The 24,783-nt window shown below is 54.6% G+C and overlaps 8 protein-coding genes and 2 non-coding genes across 10 annotated transcripts; 6 read left to right on the plus strand and 4 right to left on the minus strand.

Moving 5' to 3' along the window:
* The first annotated feature begins 1,720 nt into the window (after positions 1 to 1,720).
* Positions 1,721 to 2,446, plus strand: N657DRAFT_649315 (uncharacterized protein). The gene has a single exon (XM_062793695.1). It carries the CDS (start codon positions 1,923 to 1,925, stop codon positions 2,280 to 2,282), a length of 360 nt encoding a protein of 119 aa, XP_062644019.1. The 5' UTR covers positions 1,721 to 1,922; the 3' UTR covers positions 2,283 to 2,446.
* Positions 2,447 to 3,046: 600 nt separating this feature from the next.
* Positions 3,047 to 4,702, plus strand: N657DRAFT_674368 (uncharacterized protein; the record flags this gene model as incomplete). Its single annotated transcript, XM_062795746.1, has 5 exons — positions 3,047 to 3,585; positions 3,688 to 4,212; positions 4,255 to 4,334; positions 4,593 to 4,616; positions 4,675 to 4,702. The coding sequence occupies exons 1-5, from the start codon at positions 3,169 to 3,171 to the stop codon at positions 4,700 to 4,702; spliced, it is 1,074 nt and encodes a 357-aa protein (XP_062644020.1). The 5' UTR covers positions 3,047 to 3,168.
* A 261-nt stretch (positions 4,703 to 4,963) lies between these two features.
* Positions 4,964 to 5,045, plus strand: N657DRAFT_t137. The gene has a single exon. It is a non-coding gene; the product is annotated as a tRNA-Trp (tRNA).
* A 1,976-nt stretch (positions 5,046 to 7,021) lies between these two features.
* Positions 7,022 to 8,311, plus strand: N657DRAFT_649317 (NHL repeat-containing protein). Its single transcript, XM_062793696.1, has one exon. The coding sequence runs from the start codon at positions 7,094 to 7,096 to the stop codon at positions 7,946 to 7,948; it is 855 nt and encodes a 284-aa protein (XP_062644021.1). The 5' UTR covers positions 7,022 to 7,093; the 3' UTR covers positions 7,949 to 8,311.
* N657DRAFT_t139 lies at positions 8,219 to 8,336 on the minus strand. Its single transcript has one exon. It is a non-coding gene; the product is annotated as a tRNA-Ala (tRNA).
* Positions 8,337 to 10,316: 1,980 nt separating this feature from the next.
* N657DRAFT_649318 (uncharacterized protein) lies at positions 10,317 to 10,708 on the plus strand. The gene is made up of 3 exons (XM_062793697.1): positions 10,317 to 10,339; positions 10,409 to 10,423; positions 10,485 to 10,708. The coding sequence occupies exons 1-3, from the start codon at positions 10,323 to 10,325 to the stop codon at positions 10,687 to 10,689; spliced, it is 237 nt and encodes a 78-aa protein (XP_062644022.1). The 5' UTR covers positions 10,317 to 10,322; the 3' UTR covers positions 10,690 to 10,708.
* A 1,509-nt stretch (positions 10,709 to 12,217) lies between these two features.
* N657DRAFT_683828 (ankyrin) lies at positions 12,218 to 14,624 on the minus strand (the record flags this gene model as incomplete). Its single annotated transcript, XM_062796610.1, has 2 exons — positions 12,218 to 14,342; positions 14,440 to 14,624. The coding sequence occupies 2 exons, from the start codon at positions 14,622 to 14,624 to the stop codon at positions 12,218 to 12,220; spliced, it is 2,310 nt and encodes a 769-aa protein (XP_062644023.1).
* Positions 14,625 to 17,383: 2,759 nt separating this feature from the next.
* On the plus strand, positions 17,384 to 18,046 carry N657DRAFT_683829 (uncharacterized protein; the record flags this gene model as incomplete). Its single annotated transcript, XM_062796611.1, has 1 exon — positions 17,384 to 18,046. The coding sequence occupies one exon, from the start codon at positions 17,384 to 17,386 to the stop codon at positions 18,044 to 18,046; it is 663 nt and encodes a 220-aa protein (XP_062644024.1).
* A 1,485-nt stretch (positions 18,047 to 19,531) lies between these two features.
* Positions 19,532 to 22,121, minus strand: N657DRAFT_666259 (uncharacterized protein). Its single transcript, XM_062795329.1, has 8 exons — positions 21,896 to 22,121; positions 21,688 to 21,844; positions 21,311 to 21,625; positions 21,117 to 21,250; positions 20,851 to 21,062; positions 20,582 to 20,791; positions 20,004 to 20,422; positions 19,532 to 19,868 (listed from the first exon to the last, which is right to left on the minus strand). Exons 1-8 carry the CDS (start codon positions 21,994 to 21,996, stop codon positions 19,644 to 19,646), a joined length of 1,773 nt encoding a protein of 590 aa, XP_062644025.1. The 5' UTR covers positions 21,997 to 22,121; the 3' UTR covers positions 19,532 to 19,643.
* A 485-nt stretch (positions 22,122 to 22,606) lies between these two features.
* On the minus strand, positions 22,607 to 24,123 carry N657DRAFT_674374 (uncharacterized protein; the record flags this gene model as incomplete). Its single annotated transcript, XM_062795747.1, has 2 exons — positions 22,607 to 23,721; positions 23,822 to 24,123. The coding sequence occupies 2 exons, from the start codon at positions 24,121 to 24,123 to the stop codon at positions 23,055 to 23,057; spliced, it is 969 nt and encodes a 322-aa protein (XP_062644026.1). The 3' UTR covers positions 22,607 to 23,054.
* Positions 24,124 to 24,783: the final 660 nt, after the last annotated feature.

Here is a 24,783-nt window from a genome sequence, read left to right on the forward strand (position 1 = left end):
GTGTCACCCTCCGCCGGGTTTCTGCTTGTATCATCCGATTGATGCCAGTGGCAGTATATAATGTGTGTTTGAGAATAACGTTAGCGTTAGATGATGTCTTACTAAGAAGAGTAAGAAAAAAAAAAAGACTCAATTCCTCGTTTTGTGTCTTCATGTCCAGCAGTTGTGCGTTGTTCACATGGGTTAAGGTATGGTGAGTTGTGTCATCGTCCGCGAACAGTGGCTTAGGTAGCTTACAGTGGCTTACAGTAGCGCCAATTGCCACAGTTTGATCGACCAGCCGGATTGGGCATGACCGAAAGAAATACCAGCCAATCAGAGAGCGGAGCGCTTGGAACGGTAGTTGTGCTGGGAATGCTACTTGCGGTGGGAATGCTAGTTGACATATCAACGGCAGATTGTATCCCTGGAATGCGAAGTATCATACCCGCCTGGTGCATTTTCCCATTACGGTATTTATCGGATTGGCCGACCTTTGCATGTTCATCGTAACAGTAATTATTTCCAATGCAAACATAATTAGTTGTGGGAGCGGAATTTTCTAAACAGTGACTCTAAGCTAATAGAATAACGGGCCTCCATGACCATGTAGCGATGTGCTTTCGAGATCCCTCGTGGCTGCTGATCGTCGTTGGCCTTGTAGTTATCAGCAACACATATATTGTACCGAGGGGTTATCTCGAGGCATTTTTTGGTGGGTGATCCGCCGGAGGGACCCGCAAATGATGGCCCCCTCAAAAATCCCACTTTTACCTTACAGGGTGGCCTGGCGGCCGCGTAAAAAAGGAATAAAAAAAAGAGACGCGTTGTAAGCTTGGGATGCCGGTCCACGAAGTTTGTTTGCCTATCGGGGTCCGACGTATAACGCGTCGCGTGCCGCGCGAAGACGAACGGCCATTTCTTGGATGTTAGAGAGCCGGGGCTGAAATCCTCGCGCATCATGGTCTAGTACCATCTCGAGAAAAACATTTTCCTGAACCAACAACAACATCACGCTTCAGTTAGTGATGACTCCCGGATTGCCAAACCAGGCAAGGGGCAGGAGGAACACCCTGACAACACCATCTTGTGCCGCGCCCCCGCGTCAACCTCATGCCACACTAAGCGAGCGATCAGCCGCAGAATCGGTGGGGGGCCGGCCAAAAACCTGGAGACTCTGATCATCTGTGTCTCGGTTCAGGCATTCTTTGAATGCTCCATTACTTTAGGTAATGACCAGGCCGGCTGAACCGGCCACTTCGCAGCCCCTCAAAAGGGACGCGATAGGCACTGTGAGGCTCAGCGGTGTTTGTTGCGCTGCGCCCAACCGGCCTATCGGGACTGCGGCGCTGAGCTGCCAAAAGTCAAGCGCCGGCCCCCGGTGCCCCGGCGGGGACGATCAATTGTCGACTGCAGATGACAAGTGTGAGAGAGAGAGATCGGAGAGACCGAGGCAGTGGCGGCGAACGACTCGAAAACAATGGAGTCTGAGGCAGTTTCGAGATTTATAAACTTATTGCTAACATGCAGTGGCCTCCTCCGGGTTGCAATCTTTGCCGGCTGTCTCAGAGGATGAGCAACAAGTTAAATGGCATGTCGGGACTTGCAGAGAAGATTCGCAGAACATTCTCCCGCTTCACATTCAGGCAGGCGCTTCGTTTGCAATTCCAGGGGTCACACTGTTAATCACCTGCGATGTGCATGCATCCCCGTTGTTGAGGTAGGGCTGCCAGTGGCGAGCTGAACAAATCAACCCCTGACTGAGGGCAAGTCGAACTCCCCGGCCCGTGACCATTCAACCCAGAGAAGCAACCCCTCTTCAAATTCAAGCTCCGACTGACAATGCTGAGCAATCTGTAGTGTCGTTTCACTGTCGAAATGGAAAATCCACACCCAATTTTTACCACCCTATTCCCCATCAGACCCATCCAATCGGCCACCGTATGCGGCCCTTTGGCCCTTGGCCTGGAGCACTGCCGAGTCTGCCGGATAGACTCCTGGTAATCGGAAGCAGTACGCCGCCGCCCAGCATGACGACCGCCCTCGCGGCCCAGCAAGTCCTCCTCCTGCCGGCTACACTTCCAGAGACCGAGCATCAGACTGAAGTTGAGCCACTTCAGATGGAGACACTTCAGATGAAACGGTGCAGGAGGCGCTGTAATAGCTTGGGTTGTTGCACTAGACTAGGTAATTGGATGCGGCACGGATGGTGGCCTGTAGGCCGTAGACGACATGAGACGGCCCTGAGTTCGATATATTCTCCAACCGCGACCTTAACGCAAATGGCGCGGTTGAGATGCTAGTTTCTCGCTTGGTTAATTCGTGCGTTGTACGATGGAGGTGATGTGATCTGTGCCGCTCGTCTGGGTGATTGTGTTACAGGTGTGATACACTTGCCGTTTTTGTTGACCAAGGTATTGGCGAAGGTATCGCCAACCCTCGACTACTGCGGTAATCAACGTTGGTGACGGTCCAAGGCAATGGAGGCTCGTTAAGTTGCTTCTGTCGGAACGAAGCCGCCTTGATGGCTGCATTCAACGGACCTCGGTGGTTGATTGGTGCCAGCACTGCAACCCCTCTCCCTTACCTACCTTACTTAGTCCTCTCCCATGCCCATCAACAGCATGGTCAATCAAGCACTTTACCACCTTTCAACTCAATTCACTGCTTTGACTCGGAATAGCTTCTTCCAAGGCATATCTCAGCGGTCATCGCCCTGCAGGTTCCAACAGCTTCAACTCATTGTTCTGGTCTGGTGCCAACAGACTGTCAAGTGAAATGATCTGTCGCCGATGGAGCCAGCTGCAGCGTCTCCAATGAAAGCGGGAACATACCTGGTAGGAAGTAATTAGGAGACGAGTGATTTACGGACAGTGAAGCGAATGAACTGTTTCTCAAGGCTGCAAAATCTACAAGGAAGCTTGTTCAGCAATCTGTAGGTCCAGTGACTCTAGCCACTGCTTTGCTGGTATCGCTCAGCTGATTCCGGTAACGTTACGACCTTTGATTGGTACTGTAATTGACTTTCGACTGCAGTTTCGACAAGCAATGGCTGCCTAACGTTGCACAAAGGGCTGCTCTACGTTTCTTTAGCCCCAGATCGCAACCTCTCTGTCCATCTCTTCAACTCTCGCCCACACTCGTTACAAATGCTGTTGCCCTATCATCCCTATTATTTAGTCCAGAGTCATGATGGCCTCAATCCTGTCTGCCAAAACCGGCATCCTGGCAAAGGCCATGCAGGATCGGCTCGGTCATGATGGCCCCGGCGAATGCATCACATCCATCCGCTGCAACGGCAGGGAGTTCCATATTGGAATGTCGCCCTTCTTCATCTGCAATTCGCCTGCTGTCGAGTCCCGTTATCGCAAATATATCGCCGCTGTCAGAGACGGGTGGGAAGGATTCAACGCACAGGAAGGCGAGCATCCGGAAGACCTGATGGACTGCTTCCATGCGTGGCTCATCATTGCCTTCGAGCCTGTCTTTCTGGACGTTGCTCCGGATGTCCCGCCGTTCTCTGACCCCGCAAAGATCGCAGCGGGGGAGGCCCACCCACTTCTTCCCGAGTACTTCTTCCCGGAAGAGTACCGCTGCCGGCTGGAGGTACACAACGACCAGCCGTTCCCGATCCTCATGAGAGACGAGGAGAGCCGCTGAATTCCGGAACTAAACGACATTGAGCCTGAGCTTGCCAAACAATTAAAGCAATACGTCAAGTTCTTCTATCCCCATGAAGTCGAGGTCTCGTTTGAGAAGCCCGACTACGCCCTATCCGAGATGCCGACACGGGCGTTGGTCGAGCTGGACGATTCAGGCTCCAAGACGCTTTGCTTCTTGAAGGCCTTCGCGCTATTTGTACCCGACTCTTCAGTAAGGCTTGAAAGGGAGCTCGAAGCCCATCCCCGGATCCTCAAGTCTTCCTTGGCGCACGACGCGCGCATTGTTCGTCTTTGCGCGGTCGTATCGGTAGAAGAAGATTGTCGAATCCTGGGCCTGCTGCTCACGTACATTGACCGCCGCCGCGAAAATGACGGGCTCTTGCTCGAGGACCACCTGCTCCACACGCCCATTCCGCTCCGACAGCGCTGGGCGAAACAGATTCAAGAGACGGTCGAGCAACTCCATGGCGCGGGTCTTGTCTGGGGCGATGCCAAAGTGGAGAACGAACTGATTGACAAGGACGATGACGTTTGGCCGATTGGCTTTGGCGGCGGCTATACAGACGGATGGGTTGAGGAGGACAAGACCGGCGCTTTAGAAGGGGATTTGTAGGGGGTAGCCAAGGTTGTTGAACATCTCTCCAACGAAGAGTACGAGCCGTACCCTGACTCTGATGATTCGGACGAGGATGTGTAAGTCAAGATGTTGCTCGCCGGTACCAACTACATGAATTGTATCCGCAAATCCGCCAGTCCTGTTCTCTGTGATCTCTCTGGTCATGGGGGTTGATGTTATTAGAAGCTGTCCTTTTTTTTCTTTGAGTTACTTATCATTAAGGTTTAACTTCAGTCGACAGTCGTTTAGTTAACAGTTGAATCAACATCCTACCTTATCTACTGCCATACTCGTTAAAACGGTAACTTAGAATGACTAAAGGGAAGGTGTAATAGTATCGGCGTATTCAGTGCGGTCTAGTGCGTAACTAGAGGAGAGATCAATATGTAGCACCTAAGGTACATTTGTCGCTCCTAGTTTTATCGTGACGGGGCACAGGAACTGAGCTTGTGTGTCCTCTACTATGGTGTGGTTACACGAGGAACCAAACTGTGGGCAGGTCGTGTTGAACTGAACTGGCTCCTTGGCACCTGGATTCAGGGGCTGGGCACGGTTGCCCAATGCAGTAAGCGTGGAAGACTCGTCACCCACCCAAAAGCAGGGTCTGGCGAGGGTTGTTCTGCAAACAACCGATGTTCCTTTCACCCTTACCACAAATTTGCGTTACTAATAACTTTAATTTTAATGTTAGTATTCCATACTAATTGGGGGGCTGGCGCAACGGTAGCGCGTTCGACTCCAGTTACTGAGTAATCGAAAGGTTATCCGTTCAAATCGGGTGCTCCTCAATTTTTTGGTGGTTTTTTCCATATCCTTGGATATAACCTTGAGCTAGTCCCCAGTTTTTCCACAGCTGAATTCCCTTCACCTCCCCACCCAGAGAATTCTCATCTGTTCAGATGAAAGACCAAGCACAGGGCTAATACTGTATGATCTGTAACAGCACATTTTCTTCTTTTGCCCTCTGTTTCCTATTAGGAGGTCATAACACTTCTGAACTTATTCAGGATGGCTCGGTCTTATAACGGGAGTTAACCTCTTCTCACTCATAACCAAGAGTCAGAAATTAACGTGCATTATCAGTGAGTGGCCTACTTCCTACGCCACGCGACACCTCTGCTCCTAACAACAAATTTCCTCTACTACCCTTGAAAATGCCACCTACTTTAAAAGAAGGCCAAGTATTCTTGGCCCTTCAAGCTCTTCAATTGACAAGAATCTTGTTGGATTTGGCAGGTGGTCAGAGAGGGCAGTTCAGGGGTGACTAATGGCTTGGCACCAGGATTCTCAGGATCAGGAACAGGCAGGGAACTTCTGGAAGAACACAGACAGGAACATCATCATCAATTGAGTAGTTGCCCATCTTTTTGGTACCCAATTACTACGGTGCGGCACATTCGTGGCTGTGGCTTTCCAACAAGTCTAAGCGGGCGAACCCCAGTTTTGATTTATGGGGTCTCACGTAAGACTCTAGCACGCCGACGCGCCGGCAAGCCTGCACGATGCGGCATTACTCCCAAGGTGAAGAAGCTCACTCATTTAGAAGAGTAGGCGATTGTTCGATATATAGTCGAGCTATATACGCGAGCTTTTCCCCCCAGATTGAGTGGTGTGGAAGATGTGGCCAACCAACTACTACGCGCACGCGACGCGTCTCCTGTTGGCAAGCTATGGGCGCATCGATTCGTTAAACGCCAGGTAGAGCACCGTACGTGTTTACGCGTAGATATGACTATCAGAGGGCTAAGTGCTAGGATCTAAAGTCACTGGCAAGTAGTTTACGCTCGTATGGAACACTAAGGCCAGTACAGCATTATCGTGACGATGTCTACAATTTCGACGAGACCGGGTTTATAATGGGCATAATCTGCGTGGGCATGGTGGTTACGACCTCGGATGGCCGTGGTAAGGCAAAGCTAGCGCAGCCTGGTAATCGCGAGTAGGCGACGGTTATCCAGGGAGTCAATGCCCTTTATTCCTACACCGCTGTGCCCTAGGGCGTGCCGGACCTTCAACGACTTTGTAATGATTAATAGCCAGCACGACATGTCGATAAAGGATAAGAAGCGATCTTTTAAGGAGCAGACAACAGTGTACCTTGTCGATCAGGTCTGATTCGAACGAACAAACTTTCGATAGCTAAGGTATGTAAATAGCTGGAGACCGGAGTCAACACACCCTCCCACCTCGATATGCCTTGGACACTGGCAGCTATTTTGTAGTTAGTGTTGAGCGATGGAACCAAATTGTAGCTTGACTACGTCTGTCTTCAACGATGAAGAGCTAAAACTACCTTAGCTACACGTCTTAGGTACCCAATATTATTTTAAGTGTTTTAGACGACGCGAACACAAGGGCAAGCACCCGAATACCTCAATTCCGTTTCATGTAAAGCCCGGGCACGACCCTTGCCCCGAGCAGACTCTAGGTACTACAGGGTAAGTAAGGAGGCCAAACATTCCCCGCAGTCGGGCCACAATACTGGTGCCGGGATATAATTCCTCGGATGGAGCTGACGAGCCGTGTTGCCCTATTCGGTAGCAGATGATAGCTTCGTGATTAACCAGATTGCTTTATCAAGGGAACAGCTTCAAATCAACGCCCTGCGTTCGCCACCAGTCCAGTACCGTATTTAGGCGCGGCGAACCCAATATCTCATGGAGCCACGCCAAGACCAATACTTTCTCGGTGTCATCATCGAGGTTATGACGGCACCAATGTGTTCCCAGTCATTGAAAAGGGCAAGTGGTTCTATGCCAGTGTAGAATCATGGTGCAGGTCACAACACTCCTCTACTTCAATCGTTCACATCCCGGAAAACCCAGCTATTGCCGCCATGTTCCTCCTCCTGCCCCTTCTGGTCCCCCTGGCCAACAGTGCCGTCATCACCAGCCGGCAGAGCGTATCCCAAGTCGTCCGGCTCAACTCAATCGAAAATGTCGCGGTCCGCTCCAACGGCCAGATCCTGGCCACCAACATGAACACTGCCACGCTCTACGCCATCGACCCCGTGGCCAAGACGTCCATCACCGCCCTCACTGTCACGGGTGCAACGGGCCTCTCAGGCATCGGCGAGTACGCACCGGACGTCTTCGCCGTTATCGGCGGCAAGGGCATCTACAAAATCGATTTCACCAGCACGCCCCCCAAATCCTCCCTAATCCGCACCATCACCGAAGCAAACAACCTCAACGGCCTGGCCGTGTTCGACAACTCATCTGTGCTCATCGCCGACGCCGGAAAGGGCGCCGTATACAAGTTCGACGTCAACACGGGCGCCTACGCCGTGGTGTTGCAGGACGCGGCGACCATGGCGCCCACGGGCGGCATCCCGTTCGGCATCGACGGCATCAAGTACCGCGACGGCGTGGTGTGGTACACCAACATCTTCAAAAACAGCTTCCACAGGGTCAGCGTCGACCCGGCCACGGCCCGGGCCACGGGCGCCTTCGCCACACTGTGGACCAATCTCATGGGCGATGATTTGTGCTTTGGGCCCAACGGCAAGATCTATGTCGCGACCAACGGCAGGAACTCGCTCGTCGAGGTCGATCCGGCCGTCGGCAGGCCGACGAGCGTGGGGACCGTGACAGGTTCGACGTCGTGTGCGTTTGGAAGGACGGAGAGGGATGCGAACGTGGCGTATGTCGGGGCCGGGCAGGGCGTGTTTGCTGTGACGGTGAGGGTATAGGTGGAGCAGTCAAGGGAATGGACTGGAGGCACCAATCTTCTTCGTCGTGTCTCTGGGACATTGCAAGCTGAGTAGATGAGTGTCGCGGTTGCTAATCACGGCAAACTGGCTGTCCCGAATTCCCACCTTTGCCCGCTTGTGATGTTCAGATCCCCTTCCGTGCTCGAAAACAGGTGAGATGGGCATGATCCAGGGGATAGAGAAGCAAAAAAGAAATGCGAGGCGAAGAACCATAAGGATACTGCCTTTGAGGAGTGAAGGAAGGTGCTTTGGACGGGCTGGGAATCGAACCCAGGACCTTTCGCATACACGTACCATGTCACGGAGCTGTTGCACAATGACCGTACAAGATGCTAAGCGAACGCTCTACCAACTGAGCCACACGCCCATCGAACAATTGGTTTTGCGGCATGAGTTTGCGGTATTTAACCTCTTCATAATGCCGGTGGAGTGGGAAAAAGTTCGGGGGGGTTGAAGTGGAGCCGCAGCGAAAAGGGGCGCCGAGACGGGTTGGACGGTGAACCCCTGAGCCTGGTATTCAGGGGATGAAAAGATTTTCTTTTCGAAGGGGAGGGAATGATTCGGGTCTGGAACCGCTGATCTCAGGTCGAACGACTCTTCGCCATGCAAACGACCTTGTGCCAATGAGCTGAGTGATAGCTGGATCAGGGCTGCGAGGCAGTTATCTTAGCTTGGACTGTGTGTCTAGTGACGCCTCTGAAATGGCGGAACTCGATGGTAGTGGATGAATCAAGGCGGCTTTCATATTTGGGCATCAACCTGGTTTGATTTTACTGGCGTGATTTGAATCTGTGAAAAAAGGAACAAATGAAAATGAAAAGGACGGAAAAATTAAGAAAACGAGTAAAGGTGAAGAACAAAGCGAGAAGGAGAGACGGAAAAGGCAGAGTATGAAGAGAGCAACATGGATAACGTTAGAGCCGAAGTAGGATGGCCATGGCCACACACACGACCGACTTGAATGGCAACTTGGGACACCGTTTCATGGAGACCGCATCCCACTCGGGTTTCGCAGATTCTTCGGTAGGTCTGAGACTCCGCTTCCATCATCCAAATTGTTAACCCAAAATCATCGAAATGCCCTTGTCGGGTCGAGGCAAACGGTCGGCATTGGTGTGTATGGGCACAAGTACGGCATCTTGCTCCCTTTGTCGAGATTGGCCTTCTGTCGTTGGTCGAAATATCAGAAGGTCGGACTCAGAGTTGGCCGTAAACTTGCTGAGCTGAGTAGGGCTGGCAAGCCTGAGAGGCAAGAGTGCGGATGTGGGAGGAGCTGGCTTGGAACGGTGGAAGGAGTGGTTCGCACTCAAGAGCTGAAGAAAACAGGACCTGCCTCCCCAAGTTGGAACACATCACATGAAAGCGAGACACTAACTTGAAGTCAAATTGGTCGGCTCTCCTCTTGTTTCTCTTCCTCTTCCTTTCTCCAACCATCGGCCAACGCAAGCGTAAGTATCCCTACAAGTTTGCACCACGAATGCGCTGATACTTCGGTCGCGGAGCTGCTGCCTTGAGCGAAGTTACGCTTAGGTTCCTTACAGAGAAACAAATCCAAGTTCACACTCTCCGTAAGTCGCTTTCTAGTCGCTTTTGTTCAAGCTCGCCGTTCATGGCACAGCATTAAGCGTCTTCCTTGAATCTTGCACAGCGTTCCATTACTTCCGGTCAGTTGAGCAACCGTTCGGCCTTAAGTGCTGCCGCTGAGTCTATGCTTCATTCTCGACGGGAGTACAGCAGCCTATGTCGTCGTTGCTAACATGAACGCTCCCGCGCTTTGTTTCAACTGCAATGCTTGTTCAATGCGGGCCTTCCAACGGGCAAAGTGGGAGCACCATAGCCGGCTTATCGACTCATGTTTTCGTTGTTTGGGCTTCTTGCTATTCTTTGCCTTTCAGCGATGTCCTGGTATCTCCGATGCTCAGTTTTCCTTGTTGCCGCGTGCTTCGCATTCTTCCTGTTTGGTGTTAAATACCGCAAAAATTCGATACTCGTCCTCGGCACATTGCCGCTTTTCGATGTGACGTTTCACTGATTTAACATGACCTTGACAGACAATGCCTTCAAAAAAGACCGCCCCCGGCCTGGCAGTCCCGCCGCCTCCCCAATTGGTACGAACTCGAGGGCACACACACTCGAGAGATCTATCGGATGGTTAATCGCTGCATACCTTAGTCACGATGACCCTTGGGGACGGCCGGGTCCTCTCAATCACGGGAGGGTCTCAGTCTCGCCAAGCTGGCTGGCCCCCCCCCCCAACACCCAAGAGAGTTACTGTAGCTATTGAGGTGCTCGACTGTTTACCTACCTAGTCAAGGTTACTGACGGTGTCAGAGCGCAACCGCCGAGGACGACAATGAGGACGAGGGAAAGGTGAGCATGGTACTCATCCTTTCGTTGCGTGACAGTCTGCTAACACTTAGATGAATGGCCCCATAAAAGACGAAGAAGCGCATGGCAAGGCATTCGTGACTGTTCCCGCGCCCTGTCGATGAGTACAGTACTAACGTTGGGTTAGGGGAAGAAACAGGTCACTTCCCCTGACATTGAGCAGGCCGGGGCCCATAAGAAAAAGAAGGAGAAGGAAGAGAAAGACAAAGAGAAAGGAGGAGGAGAAGGAGGATAAAGAGAAGGAGGTGGAGAAGAGTGAGGAGAATAGGGAGGAAGAGGAGGTGAATGAGGTGAAGGTGAAAAAGGTAAAGGAGGAGGAGATTGAGGAGTAAAGTCCTATTTTCACATTGCTGAAATTTACCTCTTGTTATCTCTTAGAACCGTAGCATTGCTCTTCTGACGTGGTTAGCTAAGTTGGCTGGTTATTGACAACTCAATTCCCAGCTTGGGTTAGGTACTTTACATGAATGACCGGACAGTGTTTGTCTCGGGAAGCTGAGCTACAGAAGACCGCGTTGGCAGTCAACAATGAACGATGGGTGTCTGACCATGCTCTTTGGGGTCAAGATATCTTCAGGCAGCCAGTCAGTGCACAGGTGACGATGTAGCGGCACGTTCGCAGCCGGGTTTTCCTTGGGCGAATACAAAGCAGTTTTCTTGAAACTTGAAAGCCACGGTTTTTATCATACCAGGACCAAGGCCGGGCTAGGGGCTAGCCAACCTTTCCACTTCCCTCCCTACCCAACAAACTTGAACAAACCCAACCGGGCTCACGAGCCTCTAAGATGACGGCTCCCCTCCTGACGGATCGACGAAAAGCTCACCCAGGGCAACTCCGAACTCAAACGACCCACAAAGCCGGTCCTCTACAAGCGGCAGTGAATAATAAGTTCAAGTTATAAACCCAAGGGGAGTTCGCATTCGCTTCGAGCCTGAGCTATAGCTGACCTTTCCCGTCTGCGCCCGGGAAAGCACCCAGCCCTTGCCCAGTTGCTGCCCACTGCCGTCTCGGCTATGCATGGAAGATTCTGCCAAAAACCTCGCTCGCAAGCTCCACCGAGAAAGGAAAGGTCCAAACGGTTTCACGTTTTGACTCTATGAATTTCCGGGAAAGCTTGACGGCTTCCACACCGGAGGCTGATCCCGGCGCTGCCGTCAATCTGTGACATGGATGGGCACAGGGGAAAACCTGGAGACCTTCTCAGCACCCAAACAGGAAACCGATCGGCCGAAGTCGGATATGGCAGATGGCGGACGTGTTGCCATCATAGGATTATCGAGATGAGAGAACCTGAAAGGAGAGTCCTTGGCGAAGGTGGCGGCTCGCCGTCGCATGACTACCCATGTCGTCTGCCAACACCGAGATCCCGACATCGCAGGAATAACGCAGCTTTAATCGACCGGTGGCCTCAACTTTCGACAACACAAAAGGGTCGTGGATCGCGGGTACTGGGAAGCTGGGAGTATCCGTTGCGGCAGGAAAGTTCGGCCCTTGAAAAAGGGCTTGTCGCTCCCCGGCTGCCAGGAGTTCAGATGAATACCAGCAACAAAAGCAAAAGTAGGAACAAACATCACTAGGCCGGATAAGGCGATGTTTATAGTTCCAAGTCGTTATGTACACCAAAATGGCAACTGTGTCGCCACAAAACTTCGCTCGCCCAACCGTAGCCAACAACGCCAGCCTCAAAGCATCCAAGACTTTAACAGGAGCCCAACAAAAGGGAAGGTAGAAAAGAGAATAACTCGAGGAAAGAACGCTCTCCCAATGCACCAGCGCCGACCCAAGTGGTATTTATACAGTAATCGCCATCGAAAACCACACAAAGGGAAGAACCAGTAAACAACGACGAAAGACAAGCCTCAAGCAAGCAAAGCCGAAGTCTGAAACGTCATCGAGGTCCCCATCCCTATCCCACCGCTCCCGCCACCACCCCCCGCCCGATAATCGTGCGCCTCATGTTGCCCCTGGCAATGATGGTATTCATGCTCCAACCCATCCACATAGCCCGGGCCGTGGTGGGCCACCGACCTCGTGAGCAGGTGCAGACCACGGCACTGGCTCGCAACCCCTTGCCTGACCAGGTTACTGATGGACCTCTCGCTGCCGTCAAACACATCATACGGAAAAATGACGGACCGCTCGCTGACGAGCTTGCTCTGGTCGAACGCCCCATGCTCGAGCAGCAGCACGGCACACCTCAGATAGCGCGCCTCCATGTGGATGTCCGACCGGACGTCAGTGCGCTGGATGGCGAACTTGACGAGCTGCAGGGGGGTATTGCCGCAGTTGTTGAACACGTTGACTGACGCGCCCTTGGCGCAGAGGAACTGCACGGCCGGGACGAGGCCGAACTCGGCGGCGTAGTGCAATGCCGTGTTGCCCTCGGTGTCGCGCTTGCCGAGGTAGCCCTTCATATCGAAGTCGGTCTGCTGCTTCGCGGCCGACTCGAAGATGCCCTCGAGCTTGGCGGTGAGCTCGGCGTCCGACAGGCCCCTGCCTGTGGCGGCGCGGCGGAACAGTTTCATGACGGGGGTACGCCGGACCTTGTGGGCGTTGCTTTCGTTGGGGTCGAGGGGGAGATTGAGGGTCGGGACTTCGGAAGGGTGGATGGAGGCAAGGCTGTCGGAGCCGATGGTTGATGTGTCGGCCGTGGAAGGGGTTCTGCCCTCGGAGAACTCGGGGAGGTAGCGGCGGATGAACTCGACTTCGTCGCCAAAAATGCGGTGGAGTTTCGGCGCCGACTTTTCCAGGTTCGTCCGGACGCTGTGCCATAACCGCTCGCCGTTGGCCGACTTGTTCGCCACCAGGAACCGGGCGGCCCCATGTCCAACTTCCCGAAATACATAGTACAGCGTCTCGATGGGGAACGCCTTCTTGGCAACGAGGTGATGCAGGAACGTGTGCTTGTCGACGTCCCGGTGGCAGAAGTCGAAGTGGCGGGTCCGCAAAGTCCGGATGAGGTTGAGGAAGGACACCGGCCTCATGGGCGGATTCTCTGGCGGGTCGAAGACATGGAGGAAGGTCTCGCCACGGTGGTTGACGATCTGGACGTCATCAGTGCGTTTGAGAATCATGAGCAGGATGGAGACGCGGGCGCCCCATCTCGCGGCCACGTGGAGCAGCGAGTTGCCGTACTTGTCCACCATGTTGGCCTCTTCCTCGGTCACACGGAAGTTGTTGTAATCGTCGTCATCCCGATGCTGAGCTTCGATTGCCCGCGATAACCGTTCGTGAACACAACCAGGCTGTCCGCGGCTGACATGGGCGGCACAGCACATGCGGACCAGCGCGGTGTTGAGTTCCTCTGTGGTAGGATTGACGCTGGAGAACTTGGACTTGAACAGCCCGCCCATAGCCGTTTCGGCCTTGCCTTTGCCAGCCTTGCGGGGCTTCTCCTGGAGCATGGCCAGAAACTCTTCCCGCGTCATCTTGCTAAGGGCCGTGTTGGCGCCGGACGCGTTCACGTTGACGCCCTTGGAAGACGCTGACGAGGATGAGCGGGCCAAGCTGGATATCCCAGACGAGATGCTCGAGAGAACCGAGGCCCATGACCTACGCTTGGCCGATTTTGTGGACGGGGTCGTGGAGGGGGCTCGGGATGGTGACTTGTCCCGGCGATATGTGTCGGAGGCGGAGGCGGTGCTGATGGCCAGAGGCGTCGATCCAGCAGACTCGGACTGCTTGACCGTGGACGGGCTGTCGGTTGTTGGGCTCGGAGCGAAGGACGCAGGTTGAGTTTCGTTAGGCACTGGGGGCTGGTCGACCGACATGCGGCTCCCTAATTCTATCCTTTCGTGGGCAAAGCAATTTTGCGGCCGTGATTCGAGTCGCCGGCGGACTTTCATGTTCCTTATCCGCCGCTCCGCCCTCACCGACCTCAGGAATCGCACGCGGACGAGCATGGTTGCCAGGTCCCGCGGCCTCCAGTCGTCAATTCTGCGGTCCGGCAACAGGTTCTTCAGGTGTTTGTGCGAGTTGCGCTGCCTGCGGCCGTCTCGAGTCAATCAGTGAGTGTTGCGGCGACACGTGGGGATAAGGGGCGACGCCATCGACGCCGGTCGTGGGGAAGGGGGTTGCGCACCTTGGGTCGAACGAACCATCTCTGAGGCGCTCAAGGATGCGCACGAGGGGCAAGCGCTCGCTTTGGGTGCAAACATAAAGGCGCAGAAGCTTCTTCTGCTTACCAGGCGGCCATGGCTTCTCCCGTCTCCCCCGCCGGGGAGCAGGCGGTGATACAGCGGTGGTGGTGTCAGCCATGAGCTCCATGGTCAACGGATCTCAGTTCAGCCCGTCGGTCCGGCGTTCAAATGACGCTCGTTCGACTCGGCTAGGTTGGCGTCAAACAATTTCGGGAGTGGGCAGGGCTATGATGGGCTTCGGTAACTTGAGCCGGACGAGAGGCATTTGCTTTTTCCTTTCTCCTTCGCTCTCTCCTCGTCGGCGGGCAGCCATTCAAGAGTGTCGGGTCAATGACACAATCATCGCTGACGATTCTCGGCAGGTGCGTGGGAGCATGTCGGCATGGACGGCGGGCGGAGGATGAGGCTTTCGGGAGCGGCAGCCGTTTTAAGAGGTCACCACCGGGCAATACCACCAAACGGTGGTCTGGCTGCTGGTGTCTTTGGAGGGGACTGTCGCCTTCCCCAATCGGTTCTAGAAAGTGTCGGCGGCCAATGGCGGGGAGACAGGCAGGCCGGTCCAGTCCGCTCCCACTCGTTCCCACTCGCTAGCCCGGAACCAATCCCCAGACCCTGGGTCGCAATTTCCACCCACAGCAGAGCCCGTCCCGACAAGTGAAGACAAGGCCATTTTGATTCAGGACAGGGGCGCTTGTTACCTAACGTCAACGTTCATTAAGGTCCGAGCGGAAACTAACGTTGAGTTATTATTAGAGCTGGGCTAACATGCAATCAACAAGAGGGAATCGAAAATCGTAAGGATGAGTGAGGATTGCAAGCACGGCGAACCTTTGTTGAGTGCTCGTCAAGAAATGGAGGGGTCAACTGCCGGAATCTCAGCCGGGTGTCTTGCAGCAGCCACTCAGGGCTGTCAAGGAAAGCAAAAGGGATCGAGACCATGTTGAGTGTATGAAACCAACGGATGGCCGGCGGTGGCTGCAGGAAAGCTGTTGCATTGCTGTTGTGTTGCAATTGCACAGTGTTGGTTCCGTATAGTAGCATCAGAAGCGGGAAGGGTTTTGGCAAGCATCTGTGATGAAGGAGAGCAGGGTGCGAGACGAAGGACAGCGGGCCAAGCCCCAATCCAGACAGCTGCTTGGCAGGTCCTCCGTCCGGATTGCAGCAACCATCCATTCAGAGGCCGCGATTGCATTGATGCGCCCCACTTTGTCCGAGCGCAACGCGATTCTTTCCAATGTTGGCTGCCAAAATTCCGTTTGGGTTTGGGCCAGTTCTCGGCAAACGGCCGCCATTTTGTGGTGCTCACATTCGAGCTGTGCAGCACACTGCAAGTTGGAAGAGTTGGGTTGTCTGTCGGGGATTTCTCTGACCCTCTTTTTCTGGGCGTCCGACATGCCATGTTCCAGAGTTCCCAACTCTTCGGCACAGCCCGATCTCCGGCCCAAAAGAAAGGAATCATTCCGATCGGTTGCTCTGAAGCGGCTCCCTTTATGTATATTACGGAGGTGACTCCATAAGGCATGGCTGTGGCCCTGGCCCTGAGAACGGAGCCAGCTGCCACTGACAGCTGACGGATGCCAAGAATCAGCTTGACATTTTGGAAACCATTCTCAGCGTGGAGGGTTGGCTACAGACATATATATAGAAGAAATGATTCCTACTCTGTTATGCAGTACATTATCGGCTCTCGCACCATTTCTGATTGCGATGGAGGCGAGCCGGCCGTATGAAATTCTGTCCTGGTCTCATCCGAGACTACACAATTCAGACTTGGACATGAAAAGCACCGATATCAGCCGCGATGACAGGATAGGTGAAGAGTGTGCGAACAGGCATCCACTGTGACGCACACATGGCGTGGTAAGTGTCTCGATGATGAGTGTAAACAACTCCTCAGATGTGAGAGCCCGGCTGCATTGGTACGGCGCGTCCTGGCCTCCATCACCCTACCTAGCGGGGGTGCAGACTGCGTACACAGAGAGTCCTGTCCCTTTGTCCCGGCGAAGAGCATTCCGACTCGCGAACTAGAAAGTACGTCCGCCGATGTCAGACACTGGATAGTTGGCAATGAGGCGATTACACTGACCAAGCGAAAGAGATGATCCGTCGCGAACTGTCAAATTTGGGATAACGTTCTTATCAGGTATGTTGGAAGGGGCTGCGTCGAATCGCCTTGTCGCTTGTGATGGTCACTTTCGGAACCCGACCGATGTCCAGCGGTTCCAGCTGAGCCTTGCGCCATGTTTGCCCAGATTTTCAGATACGAGCCAGGTCCACAGAGATTCGCAGAACCACGCAACACGTTATGGAATCAAGCATTAACCGTGTGAAATTTGGCGGATACGACCGGACTTGAGATTTCTCGACATGTCCTGACTCATGCTCATGAGGCAACCTTCAGGTACGCCAGAATTGCCACGGAATCAAAGGTGCATGAGCTGAGCAGTAAGCGTTTTTCGATATCTCTCCGAGTGCGCGATACCCCTGACCCAATCCGGTTTGTGTGCCAGCAAGCACCAATCGAGGCGGGCGGACGCCGCCACAGCCTGCCAGGGCTGGACGCAGCCGCAACAGTGGACTCCGGGTGGAGATGTCAAACGCGCTTTCCCTCGTGAGTCGTGACGATCGGTGGGCCCTTAATGCTCTGAAGCCGGCTCGCCGGGGCCCGGACCTCGTATCGGTTTTTCAGCGTTTGCTTTATAACCAGCTTTCGCTGTTTCTCGCGCTGCCTCTCTTCCTCTTGGCTTGGTCAAACCCACACTCATTTTCGTCGCTCGCTCGGTCGCTCAACGTCAAGTCTGACAACACACTCATTATTCGAAATCATTCGAAACACTCGTTAGTCGAAAATTTAATCCAACAACTCCAAACAAGAAAACCGCCAAAATGCGCGCCCAATTCGCTGTCCTCCTGGCCTTCGCCGCCCCGCTCTTCGCCATCTCCATCACGTCCCCCTCCAAGAACGACGTTGTCGACCTCGAGGCGGGCGTGACCGTCGAGTGGTCCACCGTCAGCAGCGACCCGACCAAGGCCCACCTCTTCCTGGTCAACATGGCCGCCGGCAACACCCCCTTCAGCAAAGACCTCGGCGAGGTGGATCTCTCGGCCGGCAGCAAGACCGTCACGGTGTCGGACGTGCCCGACGGCGAGGGGTACCAGTTCAACTTCCAGAGCGTCACGGCGCAGAACACGGGCATCCTCGCCCAGTCTGAGCAGTTCGAAGTCGAGGCTTCGGGCGAGGACGACGCCGAGTCCAGCACCTCGTCGTCGGCTTCCGCCTCGACCAGCGAGTCCGCCGAGACCGCCTCCAGGACTGCCTCTGCGTCGTCGAGCGGCTCCGCCTCCGCCACCGTCACCGAGACTGCCACCACCCTCAGCACCGTCTCGACCTCGGCCACCGGCTCCGCCGCCTCGGGCGCCGAGACCGCCTCCCGCACGGGCGCCGCCGCCTCCAGCACCAGCACCGGCGCCGCTGCCCCGACGGGCATCGCTGTCCAGGGCGGCAGCCTGCTTGCTCTGGTTGCTGGCCTCGCCGCTGTGCTTGCTTAAGTTCTTCCTTTGTGGAGCGTTCAGGAATGAATAACAACGTGGAGGTTGCAATGTATCTGATGAAGCGGTAATGGTAATCTAGGTGTTGGGTTGTATGTTGGAGCAACTGTGGTGTAAAAGCGCCGGAGCAGATTCGGATAGACGGTTGATGGAAAATAGAGGTTAATCCTTCGCCAACTGCGCTGTCAATAGTGTGAATATTCAGAGCCTGTGATTGTCACTAAGTAAACCCGGAAGGATGGTCTGCATGTTCGAAAGAGATAAACACGAATCTGATCCTGTTTACACCCATCCTGTCGCCCACTCGTTCCTACTACCTATTGGGAACGTTGGTACACAAAAATCCCTCCGCGACCCAACATTTAGTACACTTCGACTACGCACAACAATACTGCAGCATTAATCCCTACCCGTTTCCCCAATGCTTGACGCTCACGTCATCTCCATGAGATCTCTTTCCTCTCCGACGCGGTCAACCCCCACAGCTGCATTAGTGACAGCCTTGATTCTGCCTTGGACCGAGGTAGAATCTCCTTTGGGATGGGCATCAAAGTGGGCGAGAAAGGATGGCCGGCATTGTGAAACACAATCTTCTTCCGAGCAGCGTACCGCTGATAGTCACTCGATTGTCCTTAGCTGCACCCGGGCATGGTCATGCAACGCCGAGTCTAGCCAGAGATAGCGAACTGGCGTATGGGGAGGAGTGCTGGCCTTTGCCGAGTCTTCGGTCTAGCCCAGACAGAGAGCCTTGGCTTGTTGTTTGAGACGTGGTGTTTGTTCACGCTTCGGAGCTGGTTGGCTCGCGCGAAGGCGTCGAGAGGCGTTTGTCGTTGACTGTAGTTCCAGGCTCGGATTCAAGTGGTGAATCCAAGTCCATGGCGTCACACGTGGGAAGGGACTCTTCACTTGAGGTTTCTGTGCAGAAAGAGAGCTGCTCTTGAGGAGTTTAGAGTTTACTTGGGATTGGCTATTAGGAGTCTTGTCAAACGACGGTCGGAGGAATCCTGCCGCTGCTCCATGTGGCTACTAAAAGGTAACTATTCCGAGTATCTTGATCACCTCAGGTACCTATGTTGATCATACTGGGCAAACAGTGTATGGGAATCACTGTGTGTTGCTCTCATTATGCTACGGTACTTATGAAACCAAGGTCCTATTGTTCAAGTTCCTGACTATTTGTTCGGTTGAACAATGCGGAACCTGACTCAGAAACGCCGTTTCGTAACCTCGTCCACATAGAACAAGGGGAGATGGATATCTAACCTCAAACAGTCTTCCGGGCTATATCATCAAGCTTATTCTCCCCTATCATCATGATCATAGTGGCACATGGATGAGTCGTTGCGTTGGATGAGGCCGAGTGGCAGTAATACAAACCCAACATCGGATTGAAAGCGTCCTGATACTGACATGTGTTGAAGCTTTGTGGCACCCTGGAGCCCTCAATGCTGACGTTCTTATCATGATCAGGAGGCTCTTGACCTGCTAGCAACTCTCAACGGATCAAATTATTCGTCACATTACGTGCATAGTTATATCTTGCATTAAGACTGGAACCATTTTCAACCATATTCAACTCCCACCAATCTCGCCACTCCTAAAGCCCTTTTTGGGCATACCTCCATACATCAACCTCCCCGACCGTCATCTTCAACAAATACCTCTCCCAGTATCCCACCAGCGGCTCCTCGGGAAGCTCCCTCACATGCGGCACCATCCCCTCCCCCTCTCCCTCCACTCGCCCATCAAACACCCACTTCCACCTATGATCCTCCTCCCCCACCGGATACATGACACCAGCCGGATACTCCGACGACGACCCCTCGCCCGGAATCATGCCCGGCACAACCAACCCGACCTCCCTCGGCCCCCTCCCCACCAACCTTTCCCTCACCTCCCTCTCCTCCTCCACCCCTAACGCCCCCCCAATTGCGCCTGCCGCCCCATTGACTCTAACCAACCTCCACCGTCCAAAACCACCCTCCTCATCATCCCTCTCCGAATCCCCCGTCCCCAACAGCGCCTCACACTTCCACACACCATTATCATCCAGCCCCAACCCGCCACACACAAGCCTCACCCGGACCGAGGAATGGATCCGCTCCGCGGTACCGACGAGCGGCTCCAACGTGTCCTCGTTGGTCGTCTCGTCGACACGCAGCACCCGCCCGGGCCGCCGAACCGTTTTGCCTGCCAGCGTGGTCAGGCTGCTGGTCGGCGCGCGGATGGTGCCGAGGGCCCAGGGGCGCGGGGACCAGTTGCGGAAGAGGTCTTCTGAAATTGTCAAAGTTGAGGTAGAAGTGCCAGAGGTGAAGGAGGGGGAGGGGTGTGGGACGAAGCAGGAGGGCGGTCCCGAGTGGGTGCGGATGGTGCATTCTTGCGCGTCGCGGGTGATTGTTGCGGGCTTGTTGCTGTTGTTGTTGGCGCGCGGTGGGCGGTAGATGTCGGGGTTGGCCCAGGGGAGGAGGCCGTTGACGGCGGCGGCGGTGGTGGTCTTTGGCGATGGTGGCGGGGTAGTGGTAGGCTTGGTGGGACCGCGCTTCTTGCCGCCGGGGAGCAGCTTGCTGAGAGTGCGTTTGATGGAGTCGAGCTTCGGGAGGGAGGGGAGGAGGGAGGACGGTTTGGTACTGACGGGGGCGAAGGGGAAGGGGTGGGCGGCCGAGTAGCCAAGGGATTCGTGGAAGAGGGCGGTCATGCGGGCGAAGTTGAATTCGACGCCGAGCGTGGAGAGCTGGTCGCACATCCCTGGCCGGGGGTTAGGCTGCTACTGCTGCTGGGGAGGCAAAGACAAGGATGGGACGTACAGGCCAGTGTGATGTCGGATATTTGCTGGTCGTGCCAGCCGCCGCCCACATTGCCGTGGTTGCCAGGGAACCAGACCTGCTTCAGGTTGGTGGTACTGCCCGGGACGCGCTCCCAGAGCGACGGCCGGAAGGCGTAGCGCGGCTCGTCGAGAGCGAGAGCCTGGAATGCATTCTCCACCTTGTTGGAGATTTGCGTATTGGTGAAGCGCCATGTGCAACACAGTCAGTGCCGGGTCTTTAACGGCTCAGGGGAGGGGTTTACGTATTGGTCAGCGGATCCGCGGACACCAATGACGGGAGCTGGGGGAATCCCCAGGGTGCCAACCGTATCCCACACGGCGAGCGCCTTAATCCTAATCTCGGTCACGCCGTCGTGGTATGTGTCTCTCGTGTACCTCATCTGGGTGGCATCAGCAGGAACTCGAAGAAGGACAGGTGTCTGGCGACTTGTTTAACACACCTCTCGCAGCCCCTGCTTGTACTTGCGCATGCGGGCGCCCTCCCACTCGATCTTGGCCTGACCGTGCGAGCCATTGTACTCGGGCAGCCCGGGAACGAGATACTCGTCCGTATCGCGCCCCCGGTTGCCCATGTTCTCGTAGTCATCAAAGATGGCGTAGAAGCGGTCCAGGCCCTCAGGAGTGAGCAAGCCCACCGAGGCAATCATGTCGGCCACTGAGCGGGCTGTGAAAGCGCCACGGGAGAATCCAATCAGGATAATGTCGTCTCCGTCAACGTAGTTGGTGCAGATAAAGTTGTATACCTCGCGGATGTCCTATGATATGGTCAGTGACATGATTTGAGTTTATTCTTGTCATGAAAAGATAAGGAGCGCACCTGGTCCAGGCCCATGCCGAATGCGCCCCCGGTAAAGCGGTCGATGGCGTTGGCGGTGCCGACGCCGGCAAAGTAGTTGATGACTTGGTGGGTGCCATCGCTGCAGGTCCGGCAGAAGACGCGGGAGATGCGTGTGACGTTGGATGGCGGATCAGCCCTTCAAAGGTCAGTTCAGACAGAAAGGTCTTGGGGGTTGTAAATGTCATACCCCTTCTCCCCCAGAGAATCCATCCAGGTTCCATCACAGCACACAATGAGCCGTTTTGGCCGGCCAGGGTGTGTTACGTGCATTCCCAGGGGTGTCGCCATTGTGATAGACTCCTAAGAGATTAAGACTTCGCCGTAGTCGTGTGAAGTCTGGGATTTCAACCAAGAGTCCTTGGGAGCCAACATCCATGGGGAAACACTGTGCTTTAAGGGTTCGACTCTCCTGTTGGTCCCGCCCATGTCGCCTTTCTGCAGGCCGTCAGCGCCAACGCCTTTTCGGCAGTCGGCCGGCGGAGGCTGGGTTCGAGGCTGCAGGAGATCAACAGCGCATCCCGCTAAGGACCAATGGGGCTTAGATGACCGGCCTCAGCTCTTGGCGAGCCAAGCCAGGGGTCAATCCAGCGGTCCACGACCAAGAGGAGGGCATCGTGGCTTGTGTCCTACTGTGTAAGGTTGAGAGACGATTTGTCCGTGCTGTGACCACACGCCTCCCTGGCCAATGGAGCGGGTATCGACAGGCTGCATGCTCACTGAACATAAGGGCTGAAGTGGGGATGGCATATCCGGAACTGTAGACAGTAAGTATGTACGGATCTAAGTACTCGGATCTTCAGCCCCTGGCTCCTCTCACGCTGCCGAAACCATTGTTACCACTCACGCCAGGAGGCATCGGCCGACTGCGTTCAAATCCTGGTTTGCTATTAGCGCGGAACTTGGTAAGGAAGGACGACAATGATCTGATATTCCCCTTCTTCTCTTTTCTCTTTTCTTCCTTTTTTTTTTTCCCTTTTTTTCTCGCTCCGGTTTCTTCTACATCCTCCTTTATCTCCCATCATCCTACCCTGGGTACTTTTCCTTGCAATTCCCTGTTTCCTTCTCCTACTACGGATATGGGCCTGCCATGTGCCACGGTAATAAACAAACCTCCAATTGGATTGTATCACCACACACGATGCCTGGGAAGTTGAACCATTCATAACAGAATGGCACGCGCTGATGCTGACGCCGTGCATCGATTCTCTTTCTGGCATGTCCATCTTACGCTATCTTCGCCTTCTGACCTCGGATCAATTCGCTACTTCAAGCTAAGCATAATACAGACAACCGCTGGTTCCCAACAAACTAACAATGTCCGCTCAACCCTGCTGCCGTAACGCATCCTAACCCTCTCTACCCTCTTGACCGTGCGGCATGTTCCCGTTCCGCCTCCGTTCTCCATGAAGGAATCCAGTCCGATCCACATCCCAGCCCCAGTGAGCCCGCCCAATGCCATCGAAGACAAAACAGTCGCGGTACCGTCCCAGAAAACGGGCGATGCGCACGACTCCCTCCGTCGCTGTCCACTCAGGCGGGCACCGATAGAAGATCATGACGCGCTTATCGGCATCACCCAGCGGTGGCAAATTAGCCCGCCACTTCCACAAGTCCGCCCCGAAGCGGAAGTACAGAAACGGGCGACCCTCGACCGCCAGCACAACAGACAGGTTCTTGCACTTCCAGCACCGGTCCGGGCGAAAGCCCAAGCTCTCTACCGGCGTCGGGGGCAACCGGCAGCAGAGCGTGCTGCCGTCTTGGAGGTCGTCGTCCGGCGCCGGAAGCATATGCGTCAGCAGATGGCCGCACCGCCCGCCGTCGAGGAAGCAGGTGCACGTCGGGCACAGCGGGCGCGGGGGTTGCAGCACCAGTGCCCCGGCTATCCTGCCGTTGCTGATGAAGCAAGCCCGGCAGACCAGGTGGCCGCAGAACAGGACAATGGCGGCGGACGGGCCCTGGTGCGGCAGCTGCCCCCATAGCCGTCCGTTTTCGGCATCCCGAATTCTTAGGTGCCTGTTTTTCCGACGAAGCAAACCCACTGTGTCAGCTGTGATTGCTTGTTGTTCCATGTACAAGTATAATACCAATACCCGGTCAGGCACAGAAAACATACCACTCGCTCTCCCCCCACTCGAGCCTGCGTGGGAAGTCTAACGACTGCTCTGCTGCACCTGTCAGGGCTAGAGCCGGCATGTCGCCTTCTGTACCGGCATGCGACTGATGTGGATGATGATGATGAGGACCGATGTCCTTGATCAGCAGCTCCTCGCTGCATACCGAACAAACTGGCACGGGCGGTGGGCCGGAACGGTGATGCAGCCACTCATGGATCCGACGCCACTGTGACTGCGGCACGCCCGGGGCCTCAGGCCCGGGCTCCGAAGCCGGGATGAAGAGGTTGAATTGCTCTTTCATTTTTTTTCTGTATTCGAGGAATACTTATGAAGCCCCGTGGAAAACGCGCCCAAGCAAGATCCTGAACTGAAGCTGATAATCTCTGCTCCGAATCAGAGGATAAAATGATATCGGTCCTCGGGTATGCTTTTGTCCCGTGCGCGAGAATGAGCCTGGGAAAACGCGAAAGCGATGAGAGAAGCTCCGGGAGACTGTTGGGAGCAATCGCCTTGCCTCCTTCCCCTGGCCGTGCGGGATTTGCTTGCCTCGATAGAAGCTTGGTGCCCATTAGCGGCGGCAGCGGTGACTCGGCGGTGAATTTAGGATAAGAGTCCAGGCAGGTACGATTGATTGTGGTTTATTTACCATTGCAGTGGTGTGTGTTGCTACCTTCCTTTTCTACTTCCAGTTCCTTCTTGCATTCTTGTCCTTCTTCTTCCTTTGTGACCTCGTCTTATCATTTTCAACTTCATACATGGTCTTTATCTTCGCGTCTCATTTTTGCTCATCTTCTTCTTCTTTCGTTATCGTCTTCTTCCTTCTTTTCCCGTCCTCTGCTCGTTTATATCGCTTCTCTCTTTCAGAAATCTTCCCCTTTACGAAAAACTCATTCCTCAAGTGGCGGGAACAGTGTCAGGGGCGACAGCCTCTTCCTCAGCATAAAAAGCTTGCGCAGATCGC

Source organism: Parathielavia appendiculata, assembly GCF_033297405.1.
Source record: "Parathielavia appendiculata strain CBS 731.68 unplaced genomic scaffold N657scaffold_18, whole genome shotgun sequence".
NCBI classification, from domain to species: Eukaryota; Fungi; Ascomycota; class Sordariomycetes; order Sordariales; family Chaetomiaceae; genus Parathielavia; species Parathielavia appendiculata.

Coding starts and splice junctions, on each gene's coding strand:
- N657DRAFT_649315 (XM_062793695.1), top strand. CDS start 1,923: ATGCGGCCCTTTGGCCCTTGGCCTGGAGCACTGCCGAGTCTGCCGGAT.
- N657DRAFT_649317 (XM_062793696.1), top strand. CDS start 7,094: ATGTTCCTCCTCCTGCCCCTTCTGGTCCCCCTGGCCAACAGTGCCGTC.
- N657DRAFT_666259 (XM_062795329.1), bottom strand. CDS start 21,996: ATGGCGACACCCCTGGGAATGCACGTAACACACCCTGGCCGGCCAAAA. Junction 21,063..21,116: donor GTCCGCGGATCCGCTGACCA/ATACGTAAACCC, acceptor ACTGTGTTGCAC/ATGGCGCTTCACCAATACGC. Junction 20,423..20,581: donor CCCCGGCGGCAAGAAGCGCG/GTCCCACCAAGC, acceptor GCGACGCGCAAG/AATGCACCATCCGCACCCAC.